The 18,502-nt window shown below is 32.6% G+C and overlaps 2 protein-coding genes across 5 annotated transcripts; both read left to right on the top strand.

The window, feature by feature from the left end:
- Window positions 1-460: 460 nt before the first annotated feature.
- On the top strand, window positions 461-13,774 carry LOC130622542 (uncharacterized). Of its 3 annotated transcripts, XM_057438004.1 has the most exons (16): window positions 461-774; window positions 2,497-2,682; window positions 3,222-3,585; window positions 4,350-4,537; window positions 5,076-5,180; window positions 5,603-5,668; window positions 6,139-6,201; window positions 6,740-6,952; window positions 8,554-8,706; window positions 9,211-9,348; window positions 9,759-10,190; window positions 10,644-10,802; window positions 11,232-11,345; window positions 11,805-11,952; window positions 12,563-12,619; window positions 12,849-12,990. In XM_057438004.1, exons 1-15 carry the CDS (start codon window positions 717-719, stop codon window positions 12,606-12,608), a joined length of 2,433 nt encoding a protein of 810 aa, XP_057293987.1. In that variant the 5' UTR covers window positions 461-716; the 3' UTR covers window positions 12,609-12,619; window positions 12,849-12,990. The 3 variants fall into 3 exon arrangements, with proteins under 3 accessions (XP_057293987.1, XP_057293985.1, XP_057293986.1); XM_057438002.1 differs by lacking the exon at window positions 12,563-12,619 and having other exon boundaries at window positions 12,849-13,774; XM_057438003.1 differs by lacking the exon at window positions 12,563-12,619 and having other exon boundaries at window positions 11,811-11,952; window positions 12,849-13,774.
- Window positions 13,775-16,496: 2,722 nt separating this feature from the next.
- Window positions 16,497-18,392, top strand: LOC130622551 (basic proline-rich protein-like). 2 transcript variants are annotated; one of them, XM_057438017.1, is made up of 3 exons: window positions 16,497-16,634; window positions 17,147-17,229; window positions 17,733-18,392. In XM_057438017.1, exons 2-3 carry the CDS (start codon window positions 17,160-17,162, stop codon window positions 18,119-18,121), a joined length of 459 nt encoding a protein of 152 aa, XP_057294000.1. In that variant the 5' UTR covers window positions 16,497-16,634; window positions 17,147-17,159; the 3' UTR covers window positions 18,122-18,392. The 2 variants fall into 2 exon arrangements, with proteins under 2 accessions (XP_057294000.1, XP_057293999.1); XM_057438016.1 differs by having other exon boundaries at window positions 16,524-16,629.
- Window positions 18,393-18,502: the final 110 nt, after the last annotated feature.

The following is an 18,502-nucleotide window of genomic DNA, read 5'->3' on the forward strand; positions in this document are numbered from 1 at the left end:
AATAACATAATCAAACACAACAAGACTTGTGTGGGAAGAAGAAATTTTTATAGACGTGTGTGTGTGCTCAAATATTATATAAGCAAATTCGCAGGTGATGTTGTTTACGTAGTTCATCGACTAATAATTGTTTGTCTCATTAACTTTTCGCCATTTTTTAATGATTTCAATAAATAAATAGTTGTTTTCTTTAGAAAAAATTTAAATAAGTAAAGAGTGTTCCTTTGCAATGCTTTCTTCTTGTATGACAATGCGCTATTTAAAAAAAGCCAAATGTCTTCATAGGCTATAGTGAAAACCTGAACATCGACCATAAGTACTCTATTATGAATCAATAAACAATCGATTTATTATATACTACAACTTATGGGCCAATCAAAACACGTTTTATTGGACAAAAGAAATTTAAAATAGCAATAGAAATAAAAAACGGTTAAATTAGTATAGTATATAATTTTTTTGTGAATTTGCTTTTTCATCATTGAGTGTTAATGAGTAAGTGATTGATCAAACAAACTCAAAGTGTACAGCAAGGATACTGCATACATACCGACAGACCGCGTATCAACATAATCTAACACTAACAGCGAGCTACGGAAGAATCTCAAGTAAAACGTTTGAAAAAGTGAAAGGTTTTTTAAAGACATTAGCTAGAAGGATTTGTCAACTTGTGATAAAAAGACACCAAGAGATTTTAACTTTTACTATAACAAACAATGGAACGTCTATTATTTTTGTTGTTGTTTGTCACTGCCCAAGTAACATGTATTGCAGGTACTAATATTTTTTCAGTTTGTGAGGATAGTTTATACATTTTAATTAAATGATAACAAAAAAAATATTGTCAAGTTTTATTTTAACAAAAGGAAGATTTATGCCTTTTAGTAGGTGTGAATAAGTATGATGGAGTAGTTGAGTTCCAAATATGCGTTACCTTATATTTAAGCTTTTCATTTCACCTGTTGTCGCGTCAAGTTTTACTGGCGTGACTGTTAATAATCAAACATTCTCCAACCTGTACACAAATCTAGTCCCTACTATGCTGACAAAATTTATTAGCAGAAAAATACTCAAAATTCATTTGTAATGAATTTTATTTTTTAAGGCTCTTAAATGAACTTAATTAGTGTCGCTTTTCTTCTTAAATTTTCAATTGGTGATAAATTGGTCATATAAGGTTCATACCAATAAATATGGATATCAAAATTAAGAAAATAAAATAAATTGGAACGTGGAAAATTTTAACTTTGTGAGACTTGAAGTACTTTTAATCTCACAAAGTTAGTATGTATTTCAGAAAATTTTCGAACGACTGTTCGAAAATTTTCCGAATTGACTGAAAAAAACAGAATCAAATGCCATTATCTCGTGCCAAATAATGGCTTTACCATTTTGCTTCACCTAAATTTTTAGAGGTTTTTTTGTTTGTTTTGAAAACAAACAAACAAGAAAATTAGTCATATAGTGGAGCAAAACTATCTGAGTCAGTTTAATGTCGTATGGTGAAGCATGCTCGTACTTTATACGAACGCACGTTTCATTTGAAAAGACGAGAAAAAAAGTTGAAAACGAAAACAAATCAAATATTTAACTGACTTGTTGTTTGTGCGAATTTCCTTTTACGTCAATAAAAAATGAGTTAATAAAAGACAGACATTGCCAAAAGAAAACTATTGAATAATTATTTTAAGATGGCATTTCACAATAAACTATTATATAGATTTAAAGCCTTTAAATACGCATGCACAAGGAAAACCGATTTAAAGTCAAAAAATCACATAAATTATTAAACTGCTCGCTTTTGGATTGCTTAGAGTGACCTAATGTCGTCGGTTAAATAATTTATGTATTATAAAAAATTATTATTGAATGGGTAATGGCGCACCACAGTTAGCGCCTCCTGAAAAAAGCGTCATTACACGAAGTGTAAAACCTTTATTGTGGTAAATTCGTGCTGTCATGACAAAAAATTAATTCCTATGATCAGTATATAAAATGGAAACAAGATTATAAATCAAAATTGTCAATAAATTTGCACCTTTTTAAATCTAAGCCAGAAAAACTTAGCAGGGGAAAAAGCGGGACAAAAACATCACGTAATTATGGATCAAATAAACCTGTTCACTTCTATTTGCACGCCTAAATTCAAATTGGGAAAACAGATATACAGTATATTTCCCAAAGATATTTTATGATAAAATTATTGACTCCGTTCTCGTTTTTATTATTCCGTTGCATGTCAAAATATAAAAAAGCTACGCAATAGCTTCACATTTAAGAAGAGTTCTTTCAGTTTGCGTGAACTATGTAGGAGCTATGACTTTATACGCACGATAACTGTTAAGGCGAAATAAACTCCCACTTCCGAAACGCTTTCATTCTAACTTAAACCACGGAAACATTTTAGCCAAAGTAATATATAATTTTCAAGTAACTTGAGTGGTAACAGTGCCAAAATTTTTGTTCAAACATCTAGATGCATATTTTTTTATTCAGGTTATGCAGAATTTCCTGCGGCGGACTATTATTGGCCAATGAGAGCCACTAATAAAAGTTGGATGGCGGATCAGCAAGAAACAGGAGCAACAGCGGACCTACATGGTGTGCGTTTCATAAATGTAAGAAGACTAGAGTATGCAGCTGCATTGGATGGTAACATCCAATGGATTGACATGGATGCTGGTACGTTTTATAATAAATATCTTTCGTTTATTATTTATGATCTTAAGCTATTGCGCATTTAAGTATTAAGGTTTGTAATTTATAGCTATTGTTACGGTCTGTATCTGAACTACATAATAAGCTTAACGGACGAGTCAATATGTAACGCGCTTTGCGAGGAACGTTTTTTAAAAAAGGAAAGGAAAAGCCAGCACATCGAATATCCGCCAAGGATTGTAACCAGTCCATTATTTAATTTGTTTCTTACGTTTTACATAATACAGAACAAAAATTTAAGTTAAACTTTTTGGTCAGCCGAGTATTTATGCAGGATAGCCGTGTAAGTGTTGGGAACACTGTTATTAATTTGGGTCTTGTGTTCTGAATGTTTACATTAGGTATAAACCGGCATTTCCTACACATTTTCCCTAACATAACATGGCACTTGCTAAATATGCCCGGACTGTGGACTGAACCACGGGCCTCGTGTTTGCGAAGCGAACTCTATATCCACTAGATCACGCGCCACAGATTGTATAAGTAATATATCTTTATATTAGGTATTATAAAAGACTGTTTGGCTTTCCAGTTTTCTTCCTGTAATGGTGAACAATCTATTGCGTTATCGTTTTGGTTGCGCATACGTGGAGGTAAGCGTATCATAGCAACAGGTAGTTACACAAACTCATCAGAAGGACCTGGTATACTTATTGAATATCATAAAGACGTGGATGTTTTAAAAGTTGATTTTGCCAGTCCAGAGAAACACTGGACTGTGAATGTGACTTTAAGAAGTTACAGTTGGTACCAAGTGACAGCTGCATGGACAATTGAAAATGGCTTGCATGTAGTTGTTGATGGCAAAGTGGACATTAAAAATTCGAAAGATGTACGTGGTGTTAAGAAAAAGATTAAAGGCCAACCGTAAGAACATTAACTTTTCATCTTTTATTTTCAACTTTTATTTTCAACTTTCATTTTCAACTTTTATTTTCAATTTTTATTTTCAACTTTTATTTTTATTTCCCATTTGGTTGAGATAACTGTTTTAGTTATCGCTGTAGTTGAATAGAGAGATTATGGAGATTTTGATTGACACCTTTTCTAATTCTTGCAGAATTTCACTGATTTTATACACATGCTTAACCCAAGCTTTTTATAAAAAAAGACTTTCGGAAGTGTTAATTGCATCTTTTTATCCAATATATTTGAGCATAATAAATGTCATATTTGTAATCTTCAAGTGGTTTGCAATTCAATGATATATATTACATATATCTATATCATAATACCAGTATGCGTCTGTCTGTCTGTCACGCAAAATAGCAACTGCAGTAGCGAGGCACACGAAATGCGGCTAATAAAGGACGAGCGAATCCGTGCATTTATTAACGGGATAACGACTGGTATATATATATTATTGAAATATAAAATTGTTTAAGAATTTGGAGTACTACTACCTGTCAAAAAATTTATACTATGAAATAAAGAACTTTCACACTACCTTCTTAACTAAATTTTAGGAAAAGTTAAGTTAAAAAATAAGGCAGATTGATTAAGTTATTCAATAGATGCAGCCAATGGAGAAGGAGAAAAAATAGCTATATCCTTAAGAACTAATGAGAATTTGATTGGAACTTTGTTCAAATGGTGCATCTTAAATTCTATTTGAATTCACTTTGACATAGGTACACGAAGATGATAACAATTGGTCGTCCAATGAATATTGCCAATACCAAAGCTTATGGTAACTTTGACATTGCTCATTTGGTGGTGTACTTTCGAAGTCTTGCAGATATGGAGATGAAAGAAACTCCAAATGTTGCACTGAAGTCAGGAAATGAAAAAGAATTGGCTTGTTGTGTCAAAAAAGAAGGTACGTAGTTGCTATGGTTACGCATTAATTAGTATGCATGACAATTTGTTTTTTCATAACAAACGACTTGAAGTACCTGGCATTTAAACAACAAGCGCTTTTTCTTTTTTTGAAAAAAATTAAAGCTATGAAAATCCTTGAAATTCTTTAAAATGGTTGGATTTTAAACATAAACATTTTTTAAATCGCTGAGTTAGCGATAATTACTCTATAGACACTGATAGTGATACTGCTTAGAACAATAGAGGAATATTTGTTGTGCAACATCTCTTTTTGGTCAACAGTAACCGTAACTGCTGCACAACTCCTGTACAACACTTTCCCTGTTAATGTAAATTGACCTTTAGTAGACAAACGGCTTGTTCTTTCACACAGTAGCGTGTATCCAGTGAGAAGAGAAAAAAACATGGTCCTATAATAAAGCTTTACAAATAACTACAGCTAAGCCAGGGAATAATTGTTTACCCACCTTTCGTACCCTTTTAAAGTATATGTACTTTTTTTAGATAAAAGTGTGTTTTTCTTCGACTTTTTTTAGCTGATGAATGTTACAAAAATCCTTGTCTGAAGCGCTCCTGTTTAAACATTGAAAAGAAATACACCGATTGCTTTTGCTTGGGATTGAAGCATGACAAATGTGCAGGTAAAAAAATAGTTGCGTCACCAAACATTTGTCCCTGATATATTTGTTACTGCGGTGTTAGTAAGTGAGTTGAATCACATAAAAATAGCAATATTATGACCTCGCCCTTTATAACCAATCTATTGCAGCGATTTTGTCGATTTTTCAATGCATTGTACGCCAAACTAGAGTTGCTGATTTTAAAAATCTCAGAGACACTAATTTTAAGCCCCCCTCCTCTTCTCCATTCTCCTACAAAACAAATTTACTTCCTACGGCAGTGTAATTTAACTTAAGCTTCAAAGACATTCTTTTTAGGTGCACATTAGATATTTTAGAACATTTATAGCTCCCGGTAGTTAATGACATGCACTTGATCGTCTCATCATGTTCATGGACAAATGAGAAGTCTTGTTTATTCTTCTTTCTACTTATTTTTTCAGCGTTTCCCACCACAGTGCCACCAACTACCACTGCAGCACCTACAACTGCAGAAGAATCATCGAACGGTAAAACATTTACGCAGATTTATGTGCATATAATAGTCACTGCAGTTTATATAAAAATTACACATAAGGAGAGATTTAAACGAGAACCCTAGCAATATAACTTTAAACTTTTGATTTTATTCCAATTCCAATGACAACTTTTATCAATCATTTTATCAATAACTCCTCCAATAAAACGATCTCCCAATCCTCTGTTAGCGCCCACGTCGTTCCTTTTTTGAGTAAAAAGAAAGATAATTATTAGATTCTACTGCGTCTTTCATGAACAACGCACTTAAGTTTCGCTGGTTTTACTAGTTTTTCGTTTTAAAGAATGTTTTCAAGTGATTATTTCGTTAAGATTTGCAAAATTCATAAGATTACACGTGAAAATGCATTTAAAATATATAGCTATTGTATGCACCAGTATAATTTCCATATCTTTTGTTATAAGATTACTTGAAAATAGCTAATCGTTTGATTCCATGCAGATTGTGATAACGTTGAAGATGACCATGACCTAAAAGGGTGTGGCAACACCCTAAATGATCAGGGTAAGTTTTTAATTTTGTACCTTAATTATTTGGAATGGTCCCAACTTGAAATTAGAGTTTCTCACAACTTAAAGATGCATTGTAACGTACGTTGCAACTATTATTACAAAGTGGTTTGACAGCCACACTTGATGGCTGTTAAATTTACAAAACAACATAAAAATCAGTGAAAAATCGAGTTTTAAAAACGATCGCGGCATGAAATAATAACGATAACAAATACTGCAAGAGCATAACTGTCATTTTACACCAACAAAATACAAAAAGAGAAATGCATTTATAGAAGTTACTTTAATTTAAATCTGAAATGCCATGATGCCGCTCCTCTAGAAATAACATTTTGCATTTTATTCGTTGCTTACAACATAGCTCTCTGGTTGCAAACAACAGAGTAAAGAAAAACTTCTTATTAACAATAAACTATGTGATACTTATCGAAAAAAAAAGTGATACTAAAATTCACAGCCATAACATGAATAACTTCATTGCAGAAAGGTCTAGCTTTAAAAAGAGGTTATGTAAAAAAATTATTTTTTAGATGAACCAGAGTGCAATGGTGATCTATGTTACTATGGTGTTTGTCATAATAAGCAAAATAGTGGACACTGCCAATGTCCATTAGCTTGTGATAAGAAAGAAGAATCGCCCGTGTGCGGGACGAATGGGATAATGTATGCTAATTTATGCATTCTAAAGAATGAATCGTGCATGTCACTGCGAAAAATAGAATCGACGAATAACAAATCCTGCTGTAAGTAATTCTTCTGTTATCGTAACGGTTGTTGTTTTTGTTTTCTCATGATCAATCCTGATAATTGCTAACCTCGTTTGAATAGTGAAAGAATTACAAAGAAAATTTTTTAGCTACTGTTTGTTTTACTGTTCGCTTTTTTGCACATAACTTTTCCCATATCTATGTTTGTGATCATTCAAGCAGAACTAAGTGTTTCAGTGTCCAACCACGTGGTGTTTCAAATATCAAGATCACATAACTTTGTGAATTTCTCACATCTGTTCTGTATTGTTTGAATCTCTAAAAAACGTATGTTTACCTAAATTTTTAGTTATCATACTGTTGATCGGTACACATAATTTGTCTGCTTTAAACTTTTATGAAAAAATTTAGCCGACAATAAATTTAAGTCAAGCGAACAAAATATTGACTTGAGTAAAGTCTTTAACATTGTTGCGCTGACTTATGACCACACATGCAAAAACTCTCACGCGCGGTGCTTGTAATGATCATCTCCGCAGAGAATATTTGAATAGCCGTAATTATCTTCAACAGCAGGCTTTGGTTTACCAAAACAATCGCACGTGGTTAAAAGGGTGGAGTGAGTTATGAGAAAGTTGACTTAAAACAAAAAGAAAACACATGGATTCCAATATAATAGTATGGCAAGAATTTCTTTAATTATACACAATCATGAAATTACATTTTTAATATCAAAATAGTCATTTCACTTTATATATATTTTTTGGTTGAAAAAAAACGTACGCGCTCCGCAAATCTATTGATAACAAACTTAATCAGTATTAGGCTTGATTGTTAATAGAAAATTTGGGTAAACAAGCAAAAGTGTCAATGGTGTTGTAATGAACTAGCCTCACTTCAATACTTTATTTTTTCCTCGTTTTATGATCCAATGAAAAGATAGATATCAACCTTACAAGGAAATAGAATATGTCTTTCTTGGTGAATGGTGTACATTAAAAACATAAGCAGGCTGTCATAGTACAGATAGAATTCACAACCAACATCTGTTTTTATGTTTCATGGGCCTAGAATCTTTAAATGAGGCGTAATTATTAGCTTTATTCAATAGCTTAATAATTAAACCCTTTTAAATCAATGTCGAAAACACAAAGCCTTGAGCAAGATGGCTGACAAACTTTGAAATTTTATCTTTCTCCAATGTTGAAAAAATTTCTATGGATTAAGTTATTCTTTTTAATTTTAAATGTCATAAGAAAACGAAATTAAAAAACAAAGAATGATAAAATTCCAACTTAACAGATGGTGCGCTTTAAAGACTTTTCTACCATAAATTATTCATAAAACATTTTCGTTTATTAAAAGTAACAGAATGTGTAAGGAAGAACTAATTACAGCCCTCAGCAGTGGAAAACAGAGAGAGAGGGGAAAGTGAGAGACGTTCTAGCGTTGTTGCATTGGTTAACTATTAAGTTCAAAAATGATGCATGTTGTTAATTTTTGTATTTGGATGAACTTCATCAGCATGATTCAGACAAACCGATGTAAGTTAGAAGTGTAATTTCAGGACCGTGGGCCAGTGCCTTCATGATATTTTAGTACCAGCCCACAAAACAGACGATTTTTTTGTTTTTTAGTATATCCTGTATCTAAGGCGAGTCATTATTGGCCATTTGATAAATGGACTTCAAATGGAGAGACTATTGACAAGAACGGTGATGCACCGACGCTGCTTCATAATCAAGTCAAAAATTCATCGCATTCACAGCTTGGAAATGTGCTCCACTTAAGTATGTATTATGTATTTTACTCTGCTGTTCTGCATTTTATCCCGCTGTTCTGTAATTTATCTTATTTGCAGAGTGCAAATTGTGTTGCCATAAGACAAGGAAAATAACTATATATGACATAATATGAACGAAAGGCTTGAAAAAAATCAAGATTCAATAATGACATGAAAATATATTTAGCAGATATTAAAGCTGGCGTTTAGTTCTGAGGAAGTCTTGAGCTTAAACCGAATCTATTGAAATCGTAATGATACCATATGCATTTTTCCATTTCATGTTGTAAAAATTTATTTACAACACCAGTTAATAGTCTGTGGTAAAAATCCACGACAATTCCCTCGTGATACATGTTTTCCAAGTCGACATTTCGTGCATCTTTAACATATGTCGTGCGTTTTTTAGCACCGCTTAGCTTTGACGTACAAGCAGACAACAAAGGGCTACTCCTATATTGCTATTAAATGTTTTTTTAAAAAAAACACCTTTGAATGTTTTTCTTTACAGGAAAAGACGCTTGGATAGATATTAAGCGAATAACCGACAAATGCATCTCTCAGTTAAATTGTCCAAATGGCTTGACTGTCAGTTTTTGGTTAAATTTTGAAGGAGGTGATTACATTATATCTGGAGGAGGATATGCAGGTAAAGAATCTTCATTTATTATTATTATTATTATTTACCCAGGATAGCCTCATCAGTTCCTATTGGTACTGCTATCAACGAGGGTCCTGCGAAGGGGGTCCTAGCGCATTTAAAGCTCCCATTTGAGCTACGAAAGTCGTGCAAGCACAGCAATCGCTCAACTAGACAACCGCCTAAGATATCAATCCTATTCTCATGCTGAGCGCTAAGCAGAAAGGATAGATTCACACTTTTATAGTCTCTGGCATGACACGGCCGGGGTTTGAACCCAAGACCTCGCGCACTGAAAGCGAACGCTCTACCACAAGGCTATCAGTCGGTAAAAAATATGTGAATATTAAATACTATGTGATGCGGTAGCAAATTTGCTGAAGCTTTAACTTTCTTACATTTGTGTTTCCTAATTTTAGGCCAACCATCAAATCCACCAGGCTTTCACCTACAGCGAGACCCTAAAACAAAGCTGTTTCTTCTTGAGGTTGCCACTGTCACGCAAATCTGGAGACTCCATATAGATGACTTCCCAAAGCAATGGCTACATATAGCATTCACTTGGAAAAAGAATGATGGCTTGAAGTTATATTTAAATGGTAGAGAAGAATTATCAACAAAAACACCTGTCGCGCTTCCAAAGAATAAACGGGATGTTAAAATCAAATACTCCAATAAGATAATCTTAGCACGCTATGATTCGGCGAGAGAACTACCACAGAATGGGAAGTTTCAAATTGCGCATTTAGCTATTTGGAAGTACGCACTCACACCAAAGCAATCCTGGAAAGCATACGCAGCTAATGTGAAGGTTGGACATAGAGATAATGTACACTGTTACAAAAGAAAGCGTAAGTATGCTAAGAAGAGTTAAAATAATTTTCCTATATATTTTATACATTTTAAAGTCGTTTTGATTTAAAATCTACTTCGCACTTTCTTTTTTTTTAACTTCAGATATTCTGAAAATTAAACGAAACTTTTTTTATCCACAAGAATCTATCTATATTATAATACTCGTATACGTCTGTCTGTCTGTCACGTAAAATGCTAACAGCAATAGCGAGACACGAAACGCGGTAAATAAAGGACGGGGGAACCCGTGGATTTATCTACGGGCCACCGACTAGTATGATAATACTCGTATTCGTCTGTATGTCTGTCTGTCATACAAAACGGTACAGCAAGTAGAGAGACGTACCACCGGTCATTAACTAGTTAAGAGAATTTAAAGAAAATTTGCATTTGTTAACAAATAAAGAAAGAGTACATGATTCTATAAAATTTTGTTTACACTTATACAGGTGCCAACTCAGTGCGGAAAACATGTGGCCGCGTAATTTACCCGGAAGAGTGGAAAAAGATAATCTCCTCTCCGTATATATGTCCAGAAGTAGATATCATGGAAAAGAATAGAGATATTAAATGTAACCAGAAAGCATCAACAGGAAACCCCGTTGATGGTAAATAGTATTATATAAATAATATAGTATAGCATTCTTTGTTTATATTCATTAATAACCAGTTTACTTAAATCCATCGTTAAGTCAGATTGAATCACCTGAAAAGAGTTATATAGGACTGTATATAGGAAAAATTGTTCCATGATAGCTTTTGCTTCGAAATCCAAAAAATTTCGAGAATTAATTTTTTTAATATCTAAAATTTAAATTTTCGTTTTTCTCAGAAAATCAATGAAATGACAGGATCATCTCCAAACAAAATGTTAAAAGCAATGTTAACGTAAATTTATATTCGTAATTACAGAATTTTTTTCAAAATTTTTGCAAAACCGCGGAATATTCTTTTCGCGAAAGTTGGCGTAATTTTGTTTGCCTTATTTTATTCGGGCGTTACGCCAACATATTTTAATTTTACGTCATTTTTTATAGCATGTTACGATAAAGATGAAGAACTGTGTAATTTGTTAGTTAAAAAGCAAACTGGATATTGCAGTTTCAACACTGCGCAAGGATTGTGTGCAGCTAGTTGTGGTTATTGCAAAGGTGTGTTGAACATATTCATTTTTTTCAATAAATTGTCGCCTTTGATGGTGAAAAAGTAAAGAAACAAATTAAATAAACAAACTCTATGTCTGAGTACCTAAGAATAGGAACGAACCTACTTAGGCTTAAGGAAGTACTTAGAGATAGCACATCTTTAAGTCTAAGTACTGAGAGATAGCACAGTCGTATGTATAAGTCTAAGTCTGAGTTTCCATTTTATAAAGGTACAAAAAATATATTCATCGCAGTTTTGAAAATAGAAATTATTCTAATGGCGCATACCATTGCAGATAGAAGCCACCGTATTTAGGGATGCTAGTTGTTCAAACCAAAAAGCCTAAGTTGCTAGAACCTAATAAGAGGTTGACCTTTAACTACCCGATGTCAAGTAACGCGAATGGTAACTTAACATCGTTATGTGCCCATCTTCAATTAAATTATGACTAGAAATCTTGTTAGTTTTAGGTCGTGAACCTTCAACTGGTGCTTCATATATACCACAAAATCACATTAGTCAGAAAACGTTGATATTTTCACTTCTTGGTTTGTTTGGTGGCTTAATTCTTCTGCTAGGAGCAACAGTATACTTTTGGAAAGTATATCGAACGTAAGTAGAACTTGCTCTCATGGTATGAAAAATATTACCACAACAGGCTTGTCATCAGCATGTCATGATTGTTTACTCTAGATAAGGTAGACTCATTTGAGATGTGCATTAATTTTTAGAGGCTTCCTCAAGTAATGTCAAACAGTTTTAGTATGTGATAAAAGGATCAAAATATGTGTAGCAATTTTTAGCTGATGTTAGCACAGAGCATAAAATTTGTCTAAAATATTAATATCTGTGTCAATCCAAATATCAATTTACCAAATAAACTTTAAGATCTCGGAAAATCGAAATAGTCACGTATCGGTTTTTTTATCCTCTCCGAATGTAGTCAAAAGACACTGGAGACGAAGTTGGATAAAAGATTTGAAAAAAATCTGCTTATTGCAGATTTTCTATCATACTGCTGAACAATGAATTTAAAGTGCGAAAATATTTTCTTTTTATGCCAAATAAAATAAACCATAATAATTTGATATTAGTTTCCAAACATAACATCATATCGAATTTGATGTTACTATTATAATATCTCGGAGTCCCCTTTGACGTTTTTAAAAACGTTTGTTTTGAAAACTTCTTGTTGCAACTAGGCTCGCCTTTTCCATCATAGGCGCTGCTATCCTACTGCAACTAAAGGCAGAGATTTTTTGTTGTGATATAGCAATCTGTAAGTTTTCAAGATATATCCACTTTGCTCAATATGATTTGCCTTGTGTTAACTTCCATAGAGCTAGAAGGATGTTTTGGTATTATTTGCAGGGGGTCAAATGGTTTTTCATTTTCGAGTGACAAAAATAGAATTGTATTGAGAAAATGAGAAAAGTTACACAAATTGACGAAATAATTCTTTACTTACTAAGATAAATGCTAATTACTTGAATTTATTTATATTTTAGGCGATATCATGGAGCTTTTGTACCCCCTGTCAAAACGGTTAGTTTGCTCGATGTTTCAGACTATGAAGAAGACAAATGGCCGAGCAAATACATAGACTCTGCAGCGTTTTTTATTAAAGACGTTCCTCCGAAAAAGAGAGCTCTACCATTGATACCAGCTAGAATCACCCAATCAAACGGTCACCGATATCAACCACCTGATTATGAATAAGTGGTTTATTTTTTGAAGCAACTTTTTTCTGATAAAAAAGCCGATAAACGCCGTACGATAAAAAGACCTTAATATCGATAGAAAAATCGATAAAGTGGAAGGCTCGTCCAGTTTACCGCGTAGAATTTAGTTTGCTTTTCGCGTTATGATTTTGACGTATAAATGGTTGCTGTTTTGTTACACAAAAAAGACTTATTTTCGATTTCTTTTTGAATATAATGTAAAATAAATTTGATTTTATACGCATGCGATGTTGTTATTGTACCATAAGAATGGTTCTTGAAAGAATTATTAATTTTCTTAGTGTGTAAAAGGTTTGGTTTAGGAAGCTTAAAAATGATTTCGATACAGCACACGTCAACTAGCCCGATACGATACGTATCGACACGATAGGTATCGATACACTCCGACATTTGAAATTAGTAAGTTTTTAAGATTTTTCTTATTTCAAAGCAAAACGCATTTTCTATTTTTTATTGTATTCGTAACAGCTTTTTAAAAGGATCGAAAAAATTATGGTGGCTATATTCTTTCTAAAAAATATTTCCATATGACGGTCCTATTATATGACGTTGTCAGTTTAAAATTTTTCTGTACATTGTCCGAAGATTGCAATTTATTTTCTAGTTTTTTTTTTCTCGATGTAAATTATTGTAGATAGCTACTAAAAGACAAAATAACTTCAATTTAAAGAGAAATAAAACGAACACTGTAATTTCATGTCTTCTTTTTTCTTGGTAGCAACGCGATTGAAAGAGAATAACCATTTTTGGATTTTTTTTAATATAAGTTTATTTAACGAGAGTCCCAGAAGGAGGGGAAAGAGAAAGTATGGGTTGAGTGAGTCAATAATTCCCGATCTTTGTGTAAAGCGTTGAATAATATGTTACTCACTCCTTCAAGATTTGGTGAAATGTATGGTGATAGAAAAACAAGTTTAAGTACAATAAAGTAAGAATTCCTTCATCAAAAACTCCTTTGTATACGCTTTAGATACTGTGCAAATCCACATCCTCGTCCCCGGGGCCCGTGATCCCTGAACTGTTATTACAAAGCCAATGGGTATGAGGTTGGTTAATCTATTTATTTTGCCCCATATGGTATTCTACCATTGCAATTTCAGGGATTTTTTAACTCTTTAGTGGAGAAATATCTGTCTAAAATAAGCAAAAATAAAGAAAATACAACCAATGAGCCCAAAACCAGCGCGTTTGTTTAAGTGAGTGAGGCCATTTTTGCTCTAAACATCAAAGAAGAAAGCATTTCCCAACAATGATCACGTGAACAAAGAGCAATATAAGCAACCAATCAAGATCATCGTCAGTATTCTGACCGTAGGCAATTCGTTTGCAACCCAGCGTATTTTTCCAAACGTAACTATTCCTTTTTCTCCGTGGTAAGAAAAATCATGCTGGGTCTCTTCGCTAGTTTTTGATGCATAGGTTAGAACTGTATTTGTTAAAATTTTTGTACTATATTGCCTAAAAAATGTAATAAATACCTTTAAAAATCTTTTGCAGTCATTACTGTTGCCTAAACTGACTTTATATGCTATAATTTGGTATGCTTCTGTGCATAATAAGAGAATAGCTAGGTCAAAAAAAATTCAAAGATTCTTTTACTAAATCATTTGATTTAAAAGCAAGGTAAGTGCTGATAAATAAATTACGAATATCACTTATTTGTAAGGTTAAATGATTCAAAATGTTGTTTTGGTCCTCATTGCTTATAAATGTATCCTGAGTCATACTTTCTTGTAAATCAAGAAAGTTAAAAACCAACAGTTCGTTTTGTATCCCCTTTAAGGCTGATGAAGGCTTTGAAGGCGTTGAAAGAATCAGCGCCAAATAAAAGTTTCATTTTAAAATGAGATTCTAAAGAGTTATCATTTATTAATTGCCAAACTTAATTATCTAAGTTTCTTATATTTGGGTGATCTAATGTTAAGTTTTTTGTAAACTAACTTTTGTTAAACTGTATTAAAGATGATAATTGGATTATGTTTAGCACAGCAACCGTAAAAATGTATATTTGCACTGTTTTTTAGAAATTGTTTAAATTGTTGCTATCGACACATCAGAAATGTTCCTATTATTTTTATTAGTCAGGAACATGCTGAACTGTTTATCAAAATTTTAAGAAATTTTTATAATATTTTAAGACTAATATTGGGGCTCGCTTTTATGAGATTATTTATCTGTTCTTTTTAAAATAAGAAACATCTTACACAGTCATTTTGTAATGTATCTCCTTTCAAAAAACAGTTAGCAGTTTTGTGTTTCCGAAAGTTTTATTAAGAAATAATGCGTAACTAGATCGATACAAAATTATTATAGCAGATTGATTGCATCCATCAGCCTGTCCGAAATTATCTCACAGCAATTTGGTGCGCTATTGTAAAGCTGAAAGTCGAAATTAACGTTATTTATTTTGTTACAGCCTGGTTTTATGAATTTTATTCACTTGTTATATTTTTTATCTTTTATTTTTAAAAACAATTATTATAAAATAGAAAGCGTAGCACTTTTGAAAAGAAAGGAACGCGGGTGTAAAAACAACAACAAATAGTGTTGTGATTTTGACTGTGTGTAAAATGCTCTATTTTCAAAAAAACAGACGTACCTTCTCTTCGTTTGCGAGTGGAGACGTCTAGATAAAGATTTTATTTAACTTCGACGGGAACTAGATCCAAGCTCATCCTTTCTCATGCAAATAGACAGAAAAATTTTAAAATTTAAATTTGTTTTACTGTTTATCGCCTCTCCCAAAAAAAAAAAAAAAAAGGAATTTAAAAATATAGATATTTGAAATTCTCTTAACCTCAAAACTTTTTTAAAAATCAAAAATATATATTATTCGTTGAAATCTGTGCAAAAAAAGTGTCCAAACTTTTAAAACTCGTCAAAAGTAAAAACGTTTAAATTTTTTTCACCTAGAACGATTTTATGCGCAATAATAAATTCACTGCGTTCAAACGATCGCGGAAGAAATCGAAGCTCGTGTCAAATGGAATGCTGCACAAAATAGTACCATCTATTGAGACACTAGTAAATTTTCGAATGCTTCGTTACTCTCACAATTTTTTACAGGGGGTAAAAAAACAGAGAATTTAGTATGAAAACAGAACAAAAATACGACGAAATAACTATTTCTTATGGAAAGTGTGTAAATTATTTTGAAAATGAAGTTTGAAAATTCAAATGTGGTTTAAAAAAATTAGTTAGGTGCAGAATAAAACTATATCTAACATTTTTGTACCCCCTGATAAAATTGATATGTTTTTAATTTGACAACTGAATCGTAAAATTGTTCGAAGTTGAGGATTAAATGATCATTCAGCATGAGGCTACGCTACAGCGCGCATGCCTATTACCCGGTGAGAAATGTCATGCTTGGGTAACCCTGTGTGCGCATGATCAATTACATTACAAAATCAACCAATCAAATTACAGAAAATCATAAAATCTTGAGCAGCTTACTTCTGTGCAGGTATAAAGAAAGTTATTTCGAAAAGTCTAATTATCATTCATACCTCAATTGCCATTAGAATTGGACGGAGTGCGGAAAAGGGTAAGGTAATTATTTTTTATATAAACTGTTTCTTGTTGTCTTCTTCTTATTATTGTTTATCATTGATATATTGTTTAATATTGTTACATACTATCGTATTTATATTTGTGTATTTCGAGTAATTACAACAACAAAATTTATTTTATTTGCTTTTCGCCTTCACAATCATATTTTAAATTAAAATTATTTTTATGAGACCAAAAAATGTTTTTTTCTTATGCTCTATCTTACAAATTCTCCTTGGTACTTCTCAGCGTGACTAATACACATTTATACTATTTAAGACCTACACAACTAAATAAACAAAAATAAAGATTTTAACTAAAACAATATTTTAGGAAAAAAAATATACAATACAAATATACAATCCACCTCCTAAATTAAATCAATAATCTGTTAGCACAAATAAAATATAAAATACGTTTTCGATTTTAGCGATTATAACAATCCTACAGTATTTTTTTTTTCTTTTTTTTTTACGTCTTATTAAATATATTTTTTTCTTTTTCTTTTCTAGAATATAAATAAATATGGCAGCCCGATTTATCCTCGGATGTCTCTTGGTCGGTGTGGCCATGGCTAACGCCAAAACTTTACACGGTAGGTGTCTAACTAAATTTATTGTAAGCTAACTTTTCTGTTTGTAAAAATTTCTTCGAATTAAAATGTCTTCGTATTAACTTTATTTTTTTAGTCGAATCATAATTGGGGATTTTCTCTTTAATTCTTTTTGTGAGTTTTTGTGAAAAAATTTGAAATGCTATCGCAAGCTTTTGCTTATTTGCTCATGAAGTTATACTTTTTTTGTATATTTCGTTAAAAACTCAAAAAATTATATATCTTTTTCAAATTATACCGAACATGTTTTAAAAATTTTAATTGTTCATTAACAGATATGCATCGCTGCACAATTAATAAACAAACAAATTAACTTTAAAATAATTTTATTGAGCTCATATTAAAAATCAATGAACCATGAAAAGATCACTATACTCACTGTGAGTGTTAAAATCATACAGACATAACTCTTTTTCTCCCTTCCTCCCACACCTGAAAAAAATTCACGTCATGTTTAATGACTATTGTTTCTTCTTTATTTTTAGAAATGTTAAAACGTGAAGCTAACCCATGTGGACCACCATGCCCAGCTACTTGTGCACCAGCATGTACTCCAGTATGTTGTGCCGCTCCACCACCACCTCCACCACCACCTCCACCACCACCACCTCCACCACCACCACCACCACCACCTCCACCACCACCAGCAGCTCTCCCAGGAAACCCAGGACCTCCAGGACGTCCAGGACCACCAGGAGCACCAGGACCAGCTGGACCACCAGGACTTCCAGGACCCCCAGGAGCACCAGGAGCACCAGGACCCGGTGGACCACCAGGAGCACCAGCACCACCACCAGCTCCATGCCCACCAGTCTGTGTGCAACAATGTGTACCATCTTGTCCACAATACTGTTGCCCAGCCCGCAAACGTTAAATGATGACAAGGAATTAGATATTTTTCAAATTACTTCTTTTCTTGAACTGATACTTTTCATATGGTTATTGACACAGACGCGAACAGATTAGCATCTACTCGTCCAAGATAGATTGAATGGATTGGAATATATATTATATTGTTAAATTATAGTTTCAATTGTGTGGGACTTTCCATGCAACCCGGAATCTCATTATTTTTTTTTTGAAAGATATATGTGAATTTTAATGCATGATCATATGAAAGAATAAATATTTTTCTATCCATAAAATTTTGATCTTTTTTTCTTTCTTATCAAAAGTAATCTACAAGAATTGGACTAACTTGTTTTTGAATGCATTTAATTTTATTTCCAAAAAGATTTACAAAATATCCAACGCT

Source organism: Hydractinia symbiolongicarpus, chromosome 12 (assembly GCF_029227915.1).
Source record: "Hydractinia symbiolongicarpus strain clone_291-10 chromosome 12, HSymV2.1, whole genome shotgun sequence".
Taxonomy (NCBI): Eukaryota; Metazoa; Cnidaria; class Hydrozoa; order Anthoathecata; family Hydractiniidae; genus Hydractinia; species Hydractinia symbiolongicarpus.

Coding starts and splice junctions, on each gene's coding strand:
- LOC130622542 (XM_057438002.1), top strand. CDS start 717: ATGGAACGTCTATTATTTTTGTTGTTGTTTGTCACTGCCCAAGTAACA. Junction 5,669..6,138: donor TGCAGAAGAATCATCGAACG/GTAAAACATTTA, acceptor GATTCCATGCAG/ATTGTGATAACGTTGAAGAT. Junction 10,803..11,231: donor AACAGGAAACCCCGTTGATG/GTAAATAGTATT, acceptor CATTTTTTATAG/CATGTTACGATAAAGATGAA.
- LOC130622551 (XM_057438017.1), top strand. CDS start 17,160: ATGGCAGCCCGATTTATCCTCGGATGTCTCTTGGTCGGTGTGGCCATG. Junction 17,230..17,732: donor TAACGCCAAAACTTTACACG/GTAGGTGTCTAA, acceptor CTTTATTTTTAG/AAATGTTAAAACGTGAAGCT.